The sequence below is a fragment of the Pyxicephalus adspersus genome, chromosome 6 (assembly GCF_032062135.1).
Source record: "Pyxicephalus adspersus chromosome 6, UCB_Pads_2.0, whole genome shotgun sequence".
Classification (NCBI taxonomy): Eukaryota; Metazoa; Chordata; class Amphibia; order Anura; family Pyxicephalidae; genus Pyxicephalus; species Pyxicephalus adspersus.
The window spans coordinates 54,861,526-54,883,916 of NC_092863.1; the positions used below are offsets into that span (position 1 = coordinate 54,861,526).

General features: G+C 39.3%; 1 protein-coding gene across 2 annotated transcripts in view; it reads right to left on the bottom strand.

Moving 5' to 3' along the window:
• MAPKAPK5 (MAPK activated protein kinase 5) overlaps nt 1-6,566 on the bottom strand; it is an 18,410-nt gene extending 11,844 nt beyond the window's left edge. The window contains exons 1-5 of one of the 2 annotated variants that reach the window (XM_072415856.1): nt 6,470-6,566; nt 4,370-4,467; nt 2,445-2,553; nt 952-1,041; nt 617-712 (exon numbers count right to left, since the gene is read on the bottom strand). In XM_072415856.1, the coding sequence (XP_072271957.1) occupies nt 617-712; nt 952-1,041; nt 2,445-2,553; nt 4,370-4,455 (381 nt within the window). In that variant the 5' untranslated portion in view covers nt 4,456-4,467; nt 6,470-6,566. Of the gene's footprint in view, nt 1-616; nt 713-951; nt 1,042-2,444; nt 4,266-4,369; nt 4,468-6,469 lie in introns of both variants that reach the window. The other variant, XM_072415857.1, reaches the window with a different exon arrangement.
• Nucleotides 6,567-22,391: the final 15,825 nt, after the last annotated feature.

The window sequence follows — 22,391 nt, forward strand, 5'->3', positions numbered from 1 at the left end:
TTTTTTCATTAGAACACCGGATAGGGAATCCCCCTCCTCCGCAGTGTCTTGGGAGGAAGGGGATCCCCCATCAGAGATCTCCCCGCGGCAGCCGAAGGGAGCCACAACAAGGAGGCTGAAGAGCCGCATGCGGCTCCGGAGCCGCAGGTTGCAGACCCCTGGTGTAAGGGCTCCTACAGAGTCCTAACAGTGACAGAGTAATATGTATTCTCTACCTGTGTTTAGTTTACATCTCGTAGGGCTAAACTGCTGGCCTAAAATTTCCCTTTAATCGTGTAAGATTTCCTAGCACCAAATGTTTACATCTGTGTCTCCTAACCCTACCAGTATTTAACCAGAGCTACATGAAGTAAGATTTACAAACATGTCTCCATTTCCATGGAGTTTAAAGATGTCCGTTATTGCAGTTTAAGAGGGTTTCGGCACATGCACTCCATAGCCTCGAGTCATTCTCTGCATACACAAGGTAAATTTAGGGACAAATATAAACCTTTTAAGTAAGGGAATCATTTGATTAAAGACAGAATGTTTAGATGTTTAAAATCCCACTGTGACTAGTTCTCTTTATAGAACAATTTTCCTACTTCCATGTTATTATACACATATTACAAATTACCTGAGGAGCTACGTAGTAAGGGGTAAACTGTGGCGTCATGAGGTCTCCTTGATCTATTTTGGCAAACCCAAAATCGCACAGTTTGACTGGAGCATCCTGAAACAAACAATTGTGAAAGGACATGGATGCGCTGTAAAGTAGTTCAATTATTATCTTTGCAATTGTAGAAACTTTACGACAAACATTAAAGCATAAGAAAGCAGGCTGCCAGTTGCAGGAGTTTATGGGTAGATGCAGAGCCTGTGTTTGTAAACACTCAGTCATTAAACATATTATGGAGCTGTAATTAGTGTGAGAAAACCGCCTACAGTACAAAAGGATTATAACAGTCTTACCAAGGAGTTATCCTTAAAGAGCAAATTTTCTGGTTTCAGATCTCTGTGTGCAATGTTTAATGTGTGACAATGCTGTAGGGCCAAAGCAATCTGCAAAAAGAAAAACACAAGTTAGCACTAGTAGAATTTTTTCCCTACTGTTTTAGCTCATATGACAAGAAGAGCTGTGTTAACATACATGTAAATAAATACACAGTAGCCTGTCTGAATCTGATTCACTGAAAGAATATAATTGTTCTTTTTCAGCAAAAATACATGTGATTTATTTCTAATAAAAACATGAGCCTACAGGAAAGCTGGTGCTTACATTTTAGTAGTTTATCCTAGGAAAAACGTATAGAATGTACTTTATTGCTCCATAAAAGCTCAGTGTGTGTCTGTTTTCTGACACATTTGAGATGTTGTGATAAGGGGTTCTGAATGTGGCGTAAAAAATCAACTTTACGGACATTTCAGGACTCCTCCAGTAAAAGCCCCTCCTCAGTTCAGGTAACATGCTCTGTTGTTTCAGCAGCAGGCACAATAGTGGACCCACATGGGTGGCCTACTGAAGAGGAGCTTGAAACATTGCAAATGGTCGCTAAAGAGTGTTACTGGATTCTTCTGATGGGAATTGAGCACAAGCACAAAGTTGGGGCATCGGGAAAGAGTGGAGATTTAGGACAGTGGTATACAGGTACTAAAGAGAAGATTGTTTTTTGTAGTTACTCTATATATACATACACACAGATTGAGATTCCTAACTTTGATTTACAGTCCCACCTTGGTATCTGCATATAAGAAAGTCCATTTAGCACTGTACTGCACAACTTTGCAGAACAGCCTGCATAACAAAACAGAATATATGGCTTCCCCATATATGTTTAAAATTGAATACTTAGAATATTTTTTTTTAAACCATACCATACTATGCTACGATTATTTGGACAAGGCTCAAGATTTCATTTAACATACACTATGGAGATGTAAAATGTCAAGGCTTCACAAACAAATAAAACCAAAAAGAAATAGACAGCAATGTATGCTGTATCCTATAGCTAACAGACAATGTAACCACTGAAATAGGTCACGTTTTCATTGAGAGGCTTACAATATAGAGATCCATTCAAAATAATCTTGTACATCTGCATTATATATTAAAATAAGTAAATATTTTGGCTGTCCACAAAATTTATTTTTATTTTTTTATGCACCCATCAATAAAATCATCTATATAGTTTTTTTCAGTGGGCCTAGCCCAATAAATAATTGCAGTGGACTACTGCAGCAAAAAGAAAAAAAAAAAAATAAGCAAACATTTCTTTTAAGTCCAACAGAAGAAAGTGCCTAGTGTGACTCAAACAAAACAATTACACTAAGTTGTAGCAGTGCATAGTATATTGTAGTTATAACAAAGCAGGCAATAAGATAAGTGAGAACCTAGGTCCCTATATTATGCCTTTAACCCTTAAGTTGTTCATTGCAAGACTGCTGGTGGAAATTCTGGAACTTGCCTGCTTTGTTACTTGGCTGGCTTGCTTCTCAGTGAAGTGCCGGTGCTGGCTGATTCTGTGAAACAGCTCGCCCCCCTCCATCATCTCCATAACAATTAGGAGCCGTGCCCTGTTCAAAAGTGTTAATTTAAAGAGCGGATCAATTATCAGTGAGTATGCAGTCGATGCTGATGCTGGTCAACAGAAGGCGCAACCTTGCCTTTCATTCCTTTTCCCCGGTGGCTGTCTTGAAAGAATGTAGTTTGGTGAAGGTTGTGCCCCAGATTGACAGCACTGGCACTTCTCTTCCAGCAGTGTTAAAATCAATCCTCCTACCATTCTATCATATACTAACTTGGTTTAATATAACGTATAAATCAGGGTCAGGCTAACATACCCTGTTATTCTAGAAAGCAGTGGAGGTAACCAACTGTAAAAAATAAACTCCAGTGAATGTGTTTTGACAATGGTCACTCAAACTATTTATGTGAGTGTTTGGGTGCAATGAATTGTATGAGGTACATATGTGTGTTTTACAACTGTTGCAGAATTATCAAGAACCAATGACAACAAATACATGGCCTAGTAATACCACCAGCCGTTAGTGAAGTGATAATTTGTACATTCTAGCCAAAATGGCCACCTCCATTATGCAGTAGACAACTCAAATTATTGAACAAGCTTATTGTTACATGAAGTACACACTTATAACATATGGTCACCATATACAATATACTGAAGTTCTGCAAAATATACCACATTTACAAGTAGTTTATGGACTAAAAAAAAGTTGAAAAAATAGTGCATGATATATGAATATTCTAAGAGCTACATGTGTTACCCACAGAAACAATTTAGAGCCTTTCTTCTTGGACATGAACAGGAAAACCTTAATGGTTGCAAGATTGTAAAATAGACCATTGGTTCCTTAACAGACCAAATTTTAGATTAAAAAATAACTTGCATTTCCATTTAAAACTGGCTGACAACAACACAAAAGATAGAGAATACTCTGCATATTTCTAGCCAGATATTTCAGTATTTTAGACACCAAAAAATTGGCCTGGAACCTGTCAGTCCCTGTTAGGAAGATTGACCCTTTCTTTTTGTTCCTGAGACATTTGGACTTTTTTGGACCCTTCCCAGATCTAAAGTATTTTATTGTCCTGCCAATAGGGACAAACACATCAATATCTGACAAACTGTATAACTCTTCCTGCAAAACTTTGACTAATGTGATTTTAAACTTCCTAGAACAGGGGGGTCCAACTCCACTCCAAAATGGGCCACATACAGACAAATTATTTAAAAAAAACATCGTTTTTTTTTTTTTAACTGTAAACAATACATTCCTAATATATTACTATACTAGCATACTATAATCATTGCAGATCCTGAGCACTGGAGTTTGGACACCTGAGTTCTTGGGCTTTATCTCGTACAATATAACATATCTTAAATGTATTTTTAAAAAAATCAGCATTAATAAAAAAAAAAAAATGTAAAATGTAAACTTTTAGGCATGTTTTATATAACGCTGACTGTCATAAATCATTGAATAAGGTAACAACTTGTTTAAAATAAATAGCAGACACAATAAAACACAATAAGTTAATCACGTGAATCAATTTCTTTTGTAAGGTATACCGATTATCAAAGAATGATTAATGAACCAGAGTCCTGTCAAGCACATGAAATTTAGAACCTTAAAAGAGAAGTAACTGAAACAAGACAAACTGGATAAGAAAACGTATGGCAACAAGTAATACACATTGAACTGTGTTATCCTACTAGAAGAATCTTACATACAGCTACAGGACAAAATTATTGGTGCTCACTCTTCTGCAAAAGAATAAAAGTAAATATAATGAAAAAGAAAGCAGCATATACATCATTCACAATGACTGAAAAGAAAACGTTCAATTAGGAGAATTGTCTGCTCTTACCTTGGACTAGATTCATGGGGAAACTGCACACTGTTTGCATAAACATCGATGATTTGTACAATGTTTGGATGTGCCGCACATAGCATATGTAGCCGTACCTTCACGAAACAAAAAAAAAAGTAAATCTAAAAAGAGAGCATATTATTTGGAAAGGATACAAGTGTAAAAATAAAAAAAAGCACCTTGTGAATATAAAGCAAGAAGTATTTTTATGCATGCACACATTCATGTAGGATACAAAATCCCATTGGGATAACAGTGGAAAATAGTGAAGTAATTAGGGGTTTAAAGACTCACAGTAAAAGTGACTTTATTGTGTGGCCTGTTATAGTTTCATGTTAGGGAGGAGTTCCGTAAATATTTGCAAATTCATCTCCATAATGTTTATACACTTTACAATTGTAACCATCTTCAAGTACAGAAAGTAAATGGTGCCAATTACAACTTATCTGTTTCCCATTGTACCTAGTCCTTTGTGTGTAAAAGCAAAACACTGGGAAGTACTATAGATAAGAAAAATGACACAAAAAGACAATGACCAAGTAAACTATTATATTTATTAGGTTTAGTCTACACTGACTTCCCCAGCGTTTACCCTGAGGCTTTAAAAGCCCATGTTTGATATTCCCATGCATCACAATAATCTACACCAGGACATTTCCTTGAGGCACTTTTTTGAGTGTTATGTATAACGCTACTTGCAACATTTAAAAAAATTAAAATGCTTTAAATGTCGTAAAAAATAAAATGCGCAGTTAACGCGGGGAAAATACGGCATAGGCGTTTTCCAGGGGTTTAAAGGCAAACTTTGAAATGCTAGTAAAAGTGCATGAAACACATATAAACGCGTTAGAAACGTTTACATGCATTTTTAAAAACGTCAGTGTAGACCCAGCCTTACGGCTTTTTGTATAAAAGAAAAAAAAAACACACACACACAAGAAGTAACAGGCAAACTAGTAAATAGAGGGAAGGGTCATTCACTCTTCAAGGTAGATTTAAAAACAATGTTTGTTGTCTAATAGCTGCCATTTTATCAGATATCTTGGGTAACTTGTCAGTGCAGTTTACTAACCCAATTAATTTTTTTTAAAGCCAGAATTTCTAGGGAAGAGTCTTTCCGTCCTTGGGGGTAGGTGGATCTGGCTTTTCCAAAAAGGGGGGTCTACATGGTCTTTGCCACCTTCCCTTATAGGGAAAAAAACATTACATTGTGTGTAAGGCCAAAAATATTTTTCCTATTTTTAGGTACATTATGGGACAGTAGGAAAGACGTTTATTGTTGTAGTTTTTTCTCCTATCCAGGGCTCACCTAAAATGTTTTTCTGCTTCTTCATGACCTTCAGACATTTTACCAGGTAAGAATCAGGGCAAACTCTCAAACACAGACAAAAAATAGCCTCTAGTACTACATAATACAAAACACAGCTGCCACAACTTTCACAAACAGACAAACTTCTAACCACAGATGTATTGCATCAAATAATGTTATCAAAACTCAAAGAGCATTTTGTAATGAACATGTACCCTTAGCCAAAACAAATTCTATAATTTCTTGATTTATTTTGTGTGTCATTAAGCACAATCAGGTCAGCGCAATGCACTTGTTTTCATGCCTTGGTAGGAAAAAACAGTAGTAGAAAAAAAAAAAAACAAACAATGAAGAAAATAGTTGTGTGCCAAATAGGAAAATAAATCCTTTCTGGCAATTAAAAGAAAAAAATCTTTAAATTTTAAGAAAAAGAAGATATTTTATAGAATTGTGTAATCTTTGGTAAATGTTTTTCGGAGACATATGTAAATCAATTTAAAGCAAACTATCATGTGTAGTAGAATCAAATCTTGAGTGATTCCTATATTTACCAGAAAGTAAAGCACCCTAATACAACCGAGAAATGCATTTTCTCAAGTATAACTAAATCTAGCTCCGTTAGTACTTCATCTCCAAGCAGAATTAATTCAAAGCTGCAAAGCGAAGAACTTAGCTGATTGTTAACCCATGTCCACAGATAAGTTCAATAAGGGTTTACTGCAACTAAAGTGTGGTATTTTAATACAATAAAAAGTATTAATTGACAAGCACAGATTTACAGAGCTCACCTCATTTCTGGCTTTTGGACGATCTATAAGAATCTTCAGTGCAAACCGCTCTTGGGTTGATTTTTTTACACATACCCTAAAACATTGAAATCAGATGTAATAACCAAAAAAATGATTGCCCGTTATGACAACATGCATAATTATTTTAAAATTCATCAAGCTCCAAACAAATAAAGAATTACAAAACCTACTCACTTCTGGTCATGTATTATTCTGGTCATTATTACAAACAATATATTTTTAGCTACTTCATATTTTATTGTTTATGCTTGTTCAATTACAAGATGCATTTTCTCCCCATTTCTCTTTAGGTTAGGTTAACTTTTCATCCAGGGGGTCAGTATGTATTCTTCAACACCCACAGGGTTAAAATATCTGGAACACATCCTAACACACGTAACAGTGACTATACAATAGAATATGGTGTGCTATGGTACATACAAAGCCTAAAATATGATGAGCTAAAATCAATGTATTACATGTATGTAAAGCACTCGTTCATTCATCGTGCAGTCGTTAGTCGTTGTAAAAGATTGTAAAAGATCCTTTCCAACGACAATTATTGCACGTGTGTAAGGGATTAGCTAGCTGGTGAGGGAAGAGAGGAACTGAAAAGTGCAGTAGTTGTCGCGTTCAAAACGCTCCACATAGGGGAAGAGGAGTCTACACACCACTAGAGCAGAGAGGAGTTTGACAAAGGACATTGACAGAAGGGGAATAAATGCCAAGACACATCACAAGTTCTGGTGTGGTACACCAATATGTGTGTCTTGTCACTGTGGTGGTGGTGGGGAGAAAACAAACAAAAAAACAAAACAACTTTTTTAACTAAGGAGTCACATCCAACACATGACATACACATACAACCCAGTTAAAATTTCAGATAGTTGTCAGATTTCTGTTTTCTTTACAAAAGATCTATTCCAGTGATAGCTGAATGAACAAGCACTTTACACACAACGACATTCTGTTGTATAGAAAAGGATGGCGGGAGGACAAGCGAGAAACACACTCCAGTGGTCTCGTCTGTAGGAAAGTACAGCAGTCAACCCCACTCAGTTAATCAGCAATCCACAAAGGCAGATTGATGAATGATGTCAGGTGACCACTGCACAACTGCTAGATTTTTGCCTGAGATAAGCATGACCATTAATTTTAATCTGGCATGTGTACATACCTTATGTTAGCATATGTTAGACAAGCCTACATTACTTAAAGTTTACCTAAACCCAAAACCTAAAATGTAACTTTGCAGCCTACCATGTTTGTGGTGCTCGATTCACAGGCATTTTTTTTCCTGCTAAAACAGCAAATGACATACAGTACTGTCCTAAGGTGGATAGTCAATTCAACATTATATCTATGGGTATGGTTGTCACTAAGATGCTCTCATGTTTTGTACTAAAAACAAGTCCTCACTTCATATGTATTAGGTAGGGGTAAGGGAATTAGTAGTTTACAGAGGATAGCTTGGAAGGTAGATAGTTTGTTGTGCTGAGCCACCACATTCAAGGTTTGGCAAGCTGATACTTATTACATTTTCTATTTATTAAGTGTTCATTAGAGCACAGTTTTATCCATTTTAGGAAAAAAGTCTATCAAGCCCACCATAAATCCAGGAGGTGAAATTTTGTGTACATACTAATGCACTGGCATCTCAAGCACTGTTATCAGTGCTATTGATTTTACTTGCCCCTAAGATATAGAGATGAGCAGAGGAAAAGTGTTCTTTAGTTCAAATCAGCAGTTAGAGGTCTGAGATGACAACTCTATAGATACAGCATAGTAAGTAAAATAAGCCTAAGAAATTAATCAAACACAGAGGACATATCCAGGGACTGGTAAACTTCAATGCATTTTTTTCTAGATTACCATGTTTAGAGGGGTTAAAAAGCCATTCATGAATATTACAACAGCCACATGTATGAATGGGGACACAATTACACCATGCAGAATTAGAGGCTGTAACTTTTTATCATGGGTGCACATCTATGAAACAACTGCAGGAAAGGCATGGCCACATCAGAAAGGTTATTGTTGGCTGGGCAGAAATGGCACATAGAGGACGGGACAGGCCCTCAAAAGGAAGCAATTCTGTACCTTGGTATAATTAGAAGAAGGCTACATTACTGTGTAACTGAAGACTATAAGGAGAGGACAAGACAGCCACACAAGTTTTTAAATAAAATAACATTTTTATCTTCGCTATATATTTAAAAATATATCACTGGCATAAATATAACAAAAAGAGAACTATAAGCCATTCAGGTAAATAACTATAGTATTGTATAAGCAAACTCAGGCTAAATTACACACTGCTAAAACAGTTACTATTTAACTAGTCTGCAACAAAAATGTATGTAAAAGACATTTATCTTGAAGACACTGATAAGGACCAACTGTGTGAAGTGAACAATTCCTCTCACAATACTTCATTTCAGTGAAAAAAAAAATGTGGGTTGTCACAAATACTGGCATAGTGGATATACAAGTAAGCTACTACCAACCCAACCTGGGCCCGCCAAGTCTAATTACCTAAATTACAGTGATGTAATCATACATGAAATGTGAATAATAAAGCAGACCTAACTACGAGATTTTTAGGGCAGATAATCCTTTTACATAAAGTACGGAGGGGTCAGGGGCCCTGCAGAAGTAAAGGTAAGTGAAGTTTTTTTTATTTTTAGTACACTTCTGCTTTAGGAGCGGCAATATAAATTCTAGCAAAAGCCTACCTTCAGAGATACCTCTGAAGGTATCTGCCATATATAAGGTGCATTTACAATTTCAAGCCAAATAGGAAGAATGCAAGCTACAACTCGAAAATGTATTTACAGAGACCAGATACAAACCTTGTACACAGCACTACAAAACCTGGGAGTAGGAGCCCCCTATCTGTCACCAGTATAAGATATACAGCCCTCCAATACACAGGTACATGTCTGTATATAGTGTCACAGACAGTGACACAGGAGGAGGAGAGGACCCTGTCCCGAAGAGCTTACAATCTAGAAGCTATTCTCAGACGCTGAATCACCAATGATCCCCTCTGTCCAGTGGGGCTATGTATACACATTAGAATTTTGTGACTGGAAACTCTCCCATCTGAGTGTTTCCAGTGACAGGAAAACAAAGGAACACTGGACACTGTGCAGTTCTATGGAGAGTGAAGGAGGAGTGAGTGGCACCTTATTGCATCCATAGGGACAGAAATTTACCCAATTACAGTTGTTCAATGATCCTTTGCCAGCTACAAACATAAACATGAGGATTTCAACAGTTTTCCTTTCATATTGTCATCTCTACAGATTTTACAGTCATTTAGTGATTGATGGAAACACATGTGCTCTGCAAGATCCTGGTTTACATTGACTAGTATAGCAATTTTCTATATTCATCAACTCCATGGTATGAAGGGGATTTCCCTAGAGTGACCTAGCTGCTCCTCTATGCAGTGTACCAACTTACTTACCAAAGACATCTGGTTGTCACAAATACTGGCATAGTGGATATACAAGTAAGCTACTACCAACCCAACCTGGGCCCGCCAAGTCTAATTACCTAAATTACAGTGATGTAATCATACATGAAATGTGAATAATAAAGCAGACCTAACTACGAGATTTTTAGGGCAGATAATCCTTTTACATAAAGTACGGAGGGGTCAGGGGCCCTGCAGAAGTAAAGGTAAGTGAAGTTTTTTTTATTTTTAGTACACTTCTGCTTTAGGAGCGGCAATATAAATTCTAGCAAAAGCCTACCTTCAGAGATACCTCTGAAGGTATCTGCCATATATAAGGTGCATTTACAATTTCAAGCCAAATAGGAAGAATGCAAGCTACAACTCGAAAATGTATTTACAGAGACCAGATACAAACCTTGTACACAGCACTACAAAACCTGGGAGTAGGAGCCCCCTATCTGTCACCAGTATAAGATATACAGCCCTCCAATACACAGGTACATGTCTGTATATAGTGTCACTGGCACAGTACACAGCCTCTAATACACAGGTATATTCCTGTATATACATATAATGTACACAGCCTCTAATACACAGGTATAATCCTGTATATACATAAAGTACACAGCCCCTAATACACAGGTATATGTCTGTATATACATAATGTACACAGCCTCTAATACACAGGTATATGTCTGTATATACATAATGTACACAGCCTCCAATACACAGGTATATGTCTGTATATACATAATGTACACTGCCCTCTAATACACAGGTATATGTCTGTATATACATAATGTACACTGCCCTCCAATACACAGGTACATGTCTGTATATAACACAATCCCCTCAGTCCCAGCACTTTATACCTTTATTGTTCTGTCCATGTCGTTAGTCTGTGACATATGTGAAGAGGTAACGCAGGGAAGGTGTCACAGCCTCAGCCAGCACATGAAGCCTCTGTTTTGGTCCTCCATACAATCACACAATGGGGGGAAAAGAAACGACCGGAGGAGACACCGGAGCTGTGGCCAGACCTCCTCCAACTACAACACATTACCTCCCTATTGGGCTGTCATAAACAATGCCGGTTTTTGTTTAACACCCACGTTGTCCAAGCTCCTCCCAGGCTGAAAAGTTCACGACTCCTGGACACACATAATAGAATGTACACAATACTGGAAGCGAGTCTCTGTGTGTTTTGACACCAATTGTTAGGAAATTCACACAGGCATTTTGTTAGACATCTCAGCGACGCGCCACACACAATAAAGGGCTCCTTATCAGCCCTATCGTGGGAGCTGCTGGTGTTGTGGGCCCTTTGGAGCAGAAGTCGCGCTGTGTCTATCATGTAGCGCTCAGCTGATTGAAGGGCTTTGTTAGAATGCAGGATGAAGTCATTTTTTATACACCGGGACTGATTTATATATTTCTCATCTCACTACGCCTATTCTTTTTTTAGGGGTCAGGTTTATGGTTACACACGTTTATATTTTTGGTCTTTTCCTGGTTTAGAAGACTTAGATAATGTGTGAATAATCTTTTAGAATTTACTGATGATGGGGAAGTCACGTGTGTCCACTACCTCTGAAAGAGAAAGTGGCCACCAATAGGCACTGACTGACCCAAATGGCCAAAGTACGGGCCGGGGTACCCCAGCAGGGTACAAGAGGGGGGAAAGCCCAGCAGGATACGAAACGGGCGGGGGGATGACCCATTACAGCAGCTACACATCAGGGAATCCCCATTTACCCTGAGGACAATTCAGTGCATAGGGATAACAGTCTACTAATACACAGTTAGGGTTCATGACCTGCACATTCACCATGCAGGGGATGATTCACCACCTTCCTACATTTACACAGCACAGGGTGATTCACTTGTCAGATGTCACTTGTAAATGTCAGACTCACACAATGATGGCAAACCAAACTGACTCATCTCTACATTTCCCCTCACACTCCCTATATGCCCTCTGCTCCTTCTATAACGCCACAACAATGTCATGCCTCAGTCATTCCTCACCTGGCTGTAGTGTCACCGACACAGCACATAGCCTCCAATACATGTCAGCACAGGGAAAGAAGTATTTGATCCCCTGCTGATGTTGTACGTTTGCCCCCCGACAAAGAAAAGACCAGTCTATAATTGTAATAGTAGGTTTATTGTAGGTGTGAGAGACAAAATAACACAAGAACCCTCAAAACCCCAGTGCTCAAAAGTCAGAGCTTGATCTGCATTGTAATGAGTGAAATAAGTATTTGATCCCATATCAACCAGAAAGATTTCAGGCTCCAAAGTGTCTTCACTGTATGCAGGTAACGGCCTGAGATTAGGAGCACTCTCTGTAAGGGAATGCTCCTAATCCAAGCTTGTTAATGTACCTGTATAAAAGAAACCTGTCCACAGATACAATCAATCAGATTCCAAACTAGCCACCATGGCCAAGACCAAATACCTGTCTAAGGATGTCAGGGACAACATTGTGGACCTACACAAGGCTGGACTGGGCTACAAGGCTACCACCAAGAAGCTTGGTGAGGTGACAATAGTTGGCGGGATAATTTGCAAATGGAAGAAACACAAAATAACTGTCAATGTCCCTCGGTCTGGGGCACCAAGCAAGATCTCCCCTCGTGGAGTTGCAATAATCATGAGAACGGTTAAGAATCAACTCAGAACTACACAGGGGGAACTTGTCAATGATCTCTGGGCAGCTGGGACCAAAGTCACCAAGAAAACAATTGGTAACACACTGCTCCGTGAAAGACTGAAATCTTGCACTAGACAGCACATGTACAGGTACGTCTGCAGTTTTCTAATGAACATCTGAATGATCCAGAGGAGAACTGGGTGAAAGTGTTGAGGTCAAAAGAGACCAAAGTTGGGCTCTTTGGCATCAACTCAACTCGCTGTGTTTGGAGAAGGAGGAATGCTGCCTATGACCCCAAGAACACCATCCCCACCCTCAAACACGAAGGTGGACACATTATGCTTTCGGGGTGTTTTTCTGCTAAGGGGACAGGACACCTTCACCGCATCTAAAAGACAATGGACGGGGCCATGTATCCTTAAATCTTGGGTGAGCACCTTCTTCCCTCAGCCAGGGCATTGAAAATGGGTCTTAGATGGGTATTCCAGCATGACAATGACCCAAAACACACGGCCAAGTCAACAAAGGAGTGGCTCAAGCAGAAGCACATGAAGGTCCTGGAGTGGCCTAGCCAGTCTCCAGACTAGTTGATAAGGGATCAAATACTTATTTCACTCATTACAATGCACATCAAGCTCTGACTTTTGAGCACTGGGTTTTTGGGGGTTCTTTTGTTATTCTGTCTCTCACACCTACAATAAACCTCCCATTACAATTATAGACTGGTTACTTCTTTGTCAGAGAGCAAACGTACAAAATCAGGAACTGTACATGTCTATATACACATAGTGTACACAGCCCTCTAATACATAGGTACACGTATACTCAGGCACTTGATACCTTTATTGTTCTGTCCATGTCGTTCGCTCTGTGACATGTGAGGAGACAATGACGAGGAGGTGTCACAGCCTCGGCCAGCACATGAAGCCTCTGGTCTGGCCCTCCATACAACACAGCGATGGGGGAGGGGGATAACCGGAGGAGACACCGGAGCAGGGAAGATCTCCTCTACCTGCAACACATTTCCTCCCTATTGGCCTGACCTAAACAATGCCGGTTTTGCTTAATCCCCACATGGGGAAAGCTCTTCCCAGGCTAAGCTGTTCACAGCTTCCAGACTCCTTTCATATTAGAATTTACACAATACTGCACGTCAGTCTCTGTGTGTTTTCACACCAATTGTGTTGAAATCCGGACAGGCATTTTATATGGTACCTTAGCGACCAGGCACATACCATGGTACGTGTGGTGGTAGTACAGTCCTGAAAGGGGGAGGTTATATCCATTGGGTTGTAATACATAGGTACATTGTGTGTTATTATTTAAAGAAGCGCAGCTGTAAAAAATGTATTTGTACTTGTAGGGGGAAGGAATAAATCACGGTGGTATAAATGTCTATGTGTTTGTTAGTAACTAGAGCAATGTCCTGGTACACCCCTCTGGTATGGTGTTGCTATATTCCTACCCGGAAGTAAGCTGTATTATGAATAGTGAGCTGTCAGTGAGTCCAGTAGCACATACAATGTTCTGCGTAATGCAGCCAGCACAGGTATATGACATAGGAGCATAATTAATGCAGCCAAAGTGTGTACAGATGAGCTGGACATTGTATTTACATTAACAACAGGGCTTTTATTGTTATATGTCATATTCAGCCAGGCTCCCTTTATGGGGGAACTACAAGTCCCATCATCCCCAACAGCTTTGTGCTGCTCTGTGAATGTGTTCAGATTTATTATTATGTAATGAACAGACCTATTGGATGCTGTGCACATGTCAGCAGAATTACAGCTGCGTATATAGAAGTATCTGCTGGTTTACCTGTGGATGTTATTAGCGTGGTGCCAACTTATTCTGTAGTTTTGGAGCAGATACAGATTGTCCCCAACCGTCCCTGGAAAAGATCACAATATGACGCTCCCACTCTAGCTGTCACGTTGGTTGGGACATAATTTTGCCATTTGGGGGAAACTGAGGAACTTTAACATTAGTAGTATTATTTTTAATACCTTCTAATAATGCTCATTGGTAGAAAACAACAGTCATACAATTACAATTAAAATGTTCCCAATGTTCAGAATACTGAAATATAACTGCATGTTACATTGGACAAACAGAATACAAAAGAAACACAAACCTTCAAAATAAATAGGGAGCAGCTAATTGCAAGGTTTTCCTCCTCAAGTAAAAAATGGGCCCAAAATGTCACCAATTCACCTCCTGTAAAACCTGCCACTTACCCATAATCCTTTATTACACAGATCAGCAACAGGTCAAGCACGGTAAGCGATGATTAGATCACAAACCCACCATGCCACCCAGTGGCATCTCTAGTGCTGAGACCCTTGGGGGCATGCTATGTATCTCTTGTTGGGTGGCTCTGAGTTGTAGCCATATTTTTAAATACATATTACAAATTGTCACCTATCACTGCAGCACCTCCCATTCAATATACTTCTTTATGCCTGCCAAGAAATGTGCAGGGTGGGTTGCCTGGAGTGTCAGAACAGCTGTGAGCAGGGGTGGACATAGGGAGGTGCAGAGAAGAAGAGAGATTGGGGGGATCCCTTAATTTGTAACAATAAATCAATAGAGAACAGAAGGTCTACAACAGGGGTCGCCAAACTTTTTTTGGCCACTAGGCCATTTATGGGGTGCGCAGGAGTACACCCGCCCTAATGGATCTGCCCACCACCAGGGAACGCCCCCTGAAGTGAAATCCCTCTCCTCCACAATGAATACGGAGGAGAGGGGATTTCACTTCAGGGAGCTTTTTCTATTCACCGTTGCCGGCGTCGATATTCTGGAGCAACAGCAAGGAGGTGGCACTGGAGCTCCGGCTCCGGTAGTTCCTAACGCCCGCTGGCAACCCGCTCTGGAGCCGTGGGTTGCCGGCCAGCATTAGGCCGGATCGGCCGGGGGCATTAGGCTGGAACGAACTACCAGCTAGGCCGTATCTGGCTGACCCCTGGTCTACAATAACAAGTGGTATACATATGTTTGCTACCATGCTACAGCCCACCACTTGGCCCCACTCATGCACCGCCCACTGCTTGCCAACTTCGAGTACTGCTGCTTCTATGTTTTTCCCATTTTGGCACTTTCAAATGTTATGAGGAATGACTGTGTCATGGAATGCTCAGCAATGTGAATGGCTTTGTTAGAATGCAGGATAGAAGGTGCTAATAGGAAGAGTGTCATACTCTTTTGCTGCTGAGACCCTCTCCAGGAGCAGCATACTGTACTGCAGGTTAACATGTTTCCACACATTGACCTTGCATTTGCAGTGTGGCTCTTCTTTCAGAAGCAGAACAGCAACCACACGGAAGCTTCATGTCACTTACAGGAACCGCTCATGCAACTGCAACAAAGTTGTTCTCAACTGCGCCCATAAGATGGAGTGGGGGTGGTTGGGCCCACAGTTAAGCCTGCAGTACAATGCTGCCGTCAACTTAAGAGATTTAAATTTGAGTTAAAAGGTGTGTACACCAATCACTATAATCTCACAAAAGCTTTAAGATGTTAGCGTCATTTGAAAAGTCATTGTGCTTAATTTTTAAATCTGCAACATTCATTATATGATCATACCTGGTAATCCTACCGTAAAAGTCCATGTACAGGCAGTTACTGATATAGAGAGACAGTCACTGCCATTGGGTTTTGCTTCAGTGACACCTTGTCATATAGGCTTCTGACAGAATTCTTCGGAGGACGCAAGACTTTGAATCTTTAGTATGCGGGTATAGCTGCCACCTTTAAGAGGTTTAAACAACATGCACATCTAGTTGTGCATCTAATGGCAGTATCCTTGTACATGAATAAAAATGTAGTTTAGCTTAGTGCCCTGAGAAGGTAGAAAATCTCTCTTTTGCTTTTCTGGAGCTAGAATATTTATATCAATAATTGCTTTATCAAATAACATCCAATGTCAAATTAGACCTCTACATTCTGAAAAATCACCCAGCAGGTTCTGGGCTCTTCAGCATGGTATCTTCTTTTCCAGAAGTGTATCATTTGACTTGGAATTTATGCAGGATTATAGTTCAGTGTTCCCATTTTCTAATTTATTAGAAAGGGCAACTCAAGCTATAACACAGAATATCTGGTAATACATAGATCCAATGGAAACAGTTTACGTTGAAGCTGGGTAATCCAGCAAACCTGAAATGGATCTGGTCCAGGATTCCTGGACCAGATCCATTTCAGGTTTGCTGGATCACCCAGCTTCACTGATAAAAGTGTATCCTCTCCAGCCTTGGACAGCTTTAGTAAACCAGGCCCATTCTCCTAACGCATTCCAAATGCAATTCTTCACAGCATGCAGTCATGTTCTAATGCAGCGGTCGCCAACCAGTGGTCTGTGGACTACTGGTGGTCCGCGAGAAAACTTTGGTTGTCCACAGAAAAATGTGGACATTAATTGCAATTTTTATGTTTTATTATAATGAAACAAAATAATATTCTAATAAATCCTTATATTCTGATTGACAATTTTCACCTTTATGTTGCACTAAATTAACAAATTGTACTAGAGACAGAAAAACAAGGGAGGCGCAACATGATGTCACTGTAGTCCTAAGTTGTATGAGGCAACCAAGCCGTGTGCTTCAGTATTGTTTCCAGCATTACAACAGTCACCCAGCTCCGCAAATACCAATTCTCATCCGATTGTTTTATTCTATTTGTTTATTTCTCAGAAATCAAAATCATATTTTAAATTACATATTAGTGAATGGTAAATCTAAAGTCACCAGGACTTTAAGGCATTTTTCAGATACTTGTAAAAGTTCAGACATTTTCTGCAAAATAGAAGATGTAATAAAGGTCCATCTGCTTTTTCCCCAAAAACCATTTACCCATTTGACGCTGACTGATGGGGGATAAGTTGTTGCAACCCCAAAAGACTGGTGAGAGTTCTCTATTGTAAAGAAACAGGCTTCCATGCTAGTAATGAATTTGTTTCATAGTGAATGTCTATCATTAAAGTCTCTGACAAAATCCACAAAAGCTTCTATTTCTTCAGTCTTCACAAAAACACCCATTTGGTGGAATATATAACATAGTTTGAACGGTCACAAAGAGGTTTCTTGCAGAGATGTTTTTGGCTATATGGGACCTCTGAAACTTAATTTACTTTTTGAACACCACAAATGTCTTACACAGATAATTCTGGAGTTTGTTTTCCAAAGTTTGTGTTTAGTTTGCTTTCACTTCTACTAACACTCCACATGTGTGTGCAGTTGCTACTCCCAGTAATAGAGTAAAGGACAACTCAAGCTATAAGACACAATATTTGGTAATACATAGATCCAATAGAAACAGCTTACGTTAAACAGCTTACAACATAACATAGGTTGAAGGTATAAAGGAAAACAAAACTGAATATTTTTGCTATATCCAAAAATATCTAACAGTAAAAAGCAGGAGAGTAAATTCCAACACTGGTAGACTTGTGTAAGACCTGAAAAGTTGTAGTGTACCTGTAGTAGGAAGGTTTGTAGGAACACAGAAGCATATAGAATCACTGAAAAACACAGGATTACTGGGGTGAAAGAAAGAAGGTCACAGGAAACACTGAGGTCTCTAAGAGAAATTGAGAGACAGAAGGCACTTGGGTTACAAACAGGGCATTGCTCAAATACCAAGCGACCCGCTACCACTCCTTTAGGTACACTAGCCAGTCAAGAGAGCCACTTCCTAAATGGTTGAAGTGACATCACTTAGGGGGAGAGATCTGGATCTAGAGAAAACAGAAGAGCAGCGAGTGTGACACTACCCATTACTTTCACTGGGTCTTCCCACTCATTAAGGTCCTGGCTTTACTAAATAGCATTTATGCAAAATCTTTACCTAATAGGATACTTGGTATGCAGGAAGATCTTAAGGTCTGAAGCCCTTCTTGTCAATAGGTGCTGGAGCATTCCATGAAAGTTCTTGAAATGACGGATCTGGTAAACTTTCTGTTTATAATGGAGTGGCCAGAGATAAAGGGAAAAGTTTGTAACAAACTGTTGATTAAATCAGAGATCACAAAAGGCCCAATAAAATGACTTAAAAGAATTAGATATATTTTTCTTCGGGGAGCAGTTTTCCCTCACTTTGTAAAGAATGTCTCTCACTTGTTGTTTTCCCATCTCAAAACAAGAAAAAAAAGGAAAATCGCAATGAGATACAGAGAGAAAATATACATACAATACTTAAAAACACACTTACCTTCAATCCCGCAGGGCAGTCTGATCACTCTAGGGGTGTCCGGCATCTAGATGCCGCCATCTTCTCTTCCGGATCGGCAAATTTTTCTCTTTGAGCAAAAAGGCTCCTCAGGCACGTGCAGAAGAGCACCAAAATCCTCCCGGGATACCTACGTCAGGCATCACGGGAGGATTTTGGTGCTCCTTCTGCACGTGCCTGAGGAGCCTTTTTGCTCAAAGAGAAAACTTTGCCGATCTCACGCATACACAGATGAAGAACCCGGAAAAGAAGATGGCTTTGCGCTCCCATCCATTCTCAACCGCCTAGGAGGCCAAAAATTATCTTATTAATTTTAAAAAAAGAATGTTGCACCTAAAAAAAAAATAAATACATTTCTACTTTACATAAAATGGTTCTCTACCCTTTTATGTAAAGTGAAAAATCTCAGTTTAGGTATGTTTTAATTCAATATATTATATCCTGGGACTACTGTTTATTCTTGCTCTCTAAACCTGTATTTTATTTGTATTTATTCTTAAGCTACGTACAGACGTCAGATTTTTATCGCCCGATAATCGGCATCGGCCAATTATCGGGCGAAAATCTGCCGTGTGTACAGTCGGTGTCGTCCATCGTCCGGACGAGCGACCTGCCGGATCCACGGACGATGGACGACAGCCGATCGTAATGAAAGGGAAGGGGAGAGCGCGCAGCAGGGTGCCGCTCCGTCGCTCTCCCCCCTCCCCTCTCCATAGAGCATGAACGGTGCTGTATGTACAGCACCGCTCATGCATCGTGCACTCCCTTGTCATTGGAAAGGATCGTGAAAGATCCTTTCCAACGACAAAAATTGGAAGTGTGTACGCAGCTTTAGAGTGTTTGTTTGCCAGTTGTGGAGGATATTACTTTTTTATAAGTGGTCTTCAATAGATAGGACAGTGCCACCCAGTGGTCAATAAGGAACTAATTAAAAAAGTTGCAGCATTGTACAGCAGGGGTTTCAAACTCAAATACACAGTGGGCCAAAATTAAAAACTTAGACAAAGTGGCGGGCCAAACATGAAACTGAAATAGCACCGCTACTACAATTCCCTGCGTCAAGAAAACAGTCCAATGTGGGGCCACGCATAGGCAGATAGGCCGCTGGTTCATGGTCGTGAGTGATGCCAGGAATTGTAGAATTGGCGCTATTTCAATGCAGCGGCAGGCCAGCTGCAAATCTTGTTTAGTACTCCTTTGGGGGCCAACAAAAAAATGACATTGTGGGCCCTGTTGTACAGTGATCCTGGGACAGTTTTCAGAACAAAAAGACATGAATAATGTCTCTCATAATCTCCCTTGAGATTTTAAAGAGATTTCTGTGTGCAGGGACTAATAATGTGTTTTAAAAGTAAAGTTATCCTTTAAGGATGTTATGTCTGAATATAATGTGTTCAGAGTAGTAGCAGTGTGTTTAAAAAGTGAAAACAGCTCAAAATCCTTGTAATACCTTTTATTTCATACAGGCAAATGCATTGATGACACTGCACATTCTATTCCAAATCAAAACAGGTAGAAAAATTGATCAAATTTGTGTTATTTCTTTACAGAAAGTGACAAAAGGGAATATAAGGTGTTCAAAAAATATCAACATCTGCATTTTTCCTTACAAACTCAAAGATTTACTGTATAAATCTAAAAATGTCTTAAGATTTTGCTTTCCTTTCCTTATTAATATGACTGAATATTTAGTTGTAAGCCAATTCTTCTGAGAACTGCTGCACATCTGTGTTGCTTAGAGATGAACAACTTCTGGCACCTGTGAACAGGTATTCCAGCCCAGGATGATTAGACTACATTCCATAATTCTTCTGCATTTCCTTGATTTGCCTCAGAAACACATTTTTTTTTTGGATTAAGGTTGGGGATTGGGTTGGCAACTCCATAACGTCAATCTTGTTGGTCTGGAACCAAAACTTTGCTTGTTTACTGGTGTGTTTGGGGTCTTTGCCTTATATCATGATGCTTGTGCCCCCATGCTTCACTATCTTCACAGTGAACTGTGGCTTGAACTGAAGTTTTTGGGGGTTGTCAACTGTCCCCAGACCCAAAATGACCAATCTTCCTTTCACCATTCCACAAAAAGTTGTGTAATTTCTTAGACCGATTAGTGTGTTCTTTGGCAAACTGTAACCTCTTCAGCACGTCTTTTTTTTTTAACATTGGGAATTTGTTGGGGCTTCTTTCTGAAAGGCTTCTTCTAATTGTATCAGTACTTACAGGTAACTTTACACCTTCTTTGATCTTGTTTCAACGTGGTGGATTAGTAATAACTAGAAAAGCAATTTCAGAATATTTCTTACTGTATATGGCAATGAATCAGAATAGAAAATTTTATCTGGTCTTTTACTTTTCACGACTTTACTTAACTATTTTAGGTCTCCCAAGAAAGCAAATAGGAGAGCAGAAGGAGCCAACACCAATGTATTCTCCATGTTTTAACAACCCCAGATTCAGGAGTTTAAGGAGGTTAGTAAAAAAGCCAGATATTCTGTAATGTAAAAAAAATTGAAATGGTCACAGAATGATTTTTAGCTGCGTAAATGCAGAATTCAACTACTCAAGTATTCAATATAGGTATGCACTTATTACCCAAGTGTGTATGTTTTTGCACTAAACAAATTTGTTTTGGATTAGCTTGATATCTGAATTATAAGAAATATTAATGAGCATTAGCTGAAAAATCAAACCTAGCTAAACTCAACAAAATAATAATCCAGGTGACTGGCAAATATCTGGGAATGTCTGTACAAGAAAATTAAGTGTATATCTATAATGTAAAATAAGTCTTGACAAAGATGTTCCTATGTGGGTACTGGTAGCTGGCAAATTCACATATTTTACAGATGGCAGTACTGAACTGCTCACTGCTACCCCTGTTCATTTTCTATGATCAGCCATGAGGGAGATGCTATATGTAGATGTACATGTATATAAAGTATATATTTGTATATGTATATTGTACCATGAACTCACCCCCAATCTGAACACAGCCTAACTGCCATCCAGGACAATTATAAAGGGCATATTCCCCTTACTTTCTATCTTGGAAAGATTGGTTTAATTACACAGAAAGCAAGAGAAAATAAGCACTTGGGACACAGAAAACAATACATCAGGTTTTCTATTCTACCTTACAAAAAGTGTTTCCATTTTTTTCTCTGTTGGTGATCCAGAATCTGTTTCATAAAATGCTATCAACTAGAAAAGTGAGAGACAGAATGCAGGGAAGTGCCAAGTGCTGGACATTGCTGCAGATGGTGCAGTGTGCACAAACAACAATTGATGGCATTCTCCAGAATGCTAAATAATGTGCATTTCTATAAAAAAAAAGCTTGATGCATTTTCAGGAGAACACAGGAGTCACCTCTGCTTACTATTTCTAGCAGATATAGAAATATAATTTATTATTTTATATTACATAGGTGTTCACATTAATGGTTTTACAAGGCAGAAGGTTGAAGTATCTCTTAAGAAACACGCCACAGGGTTACCAGGAAAATATGCTAATTGTACACTTCCATGGTAAGCCTATGTCATATGACTCAAGGTTTAACATAAGAATAAAAAAA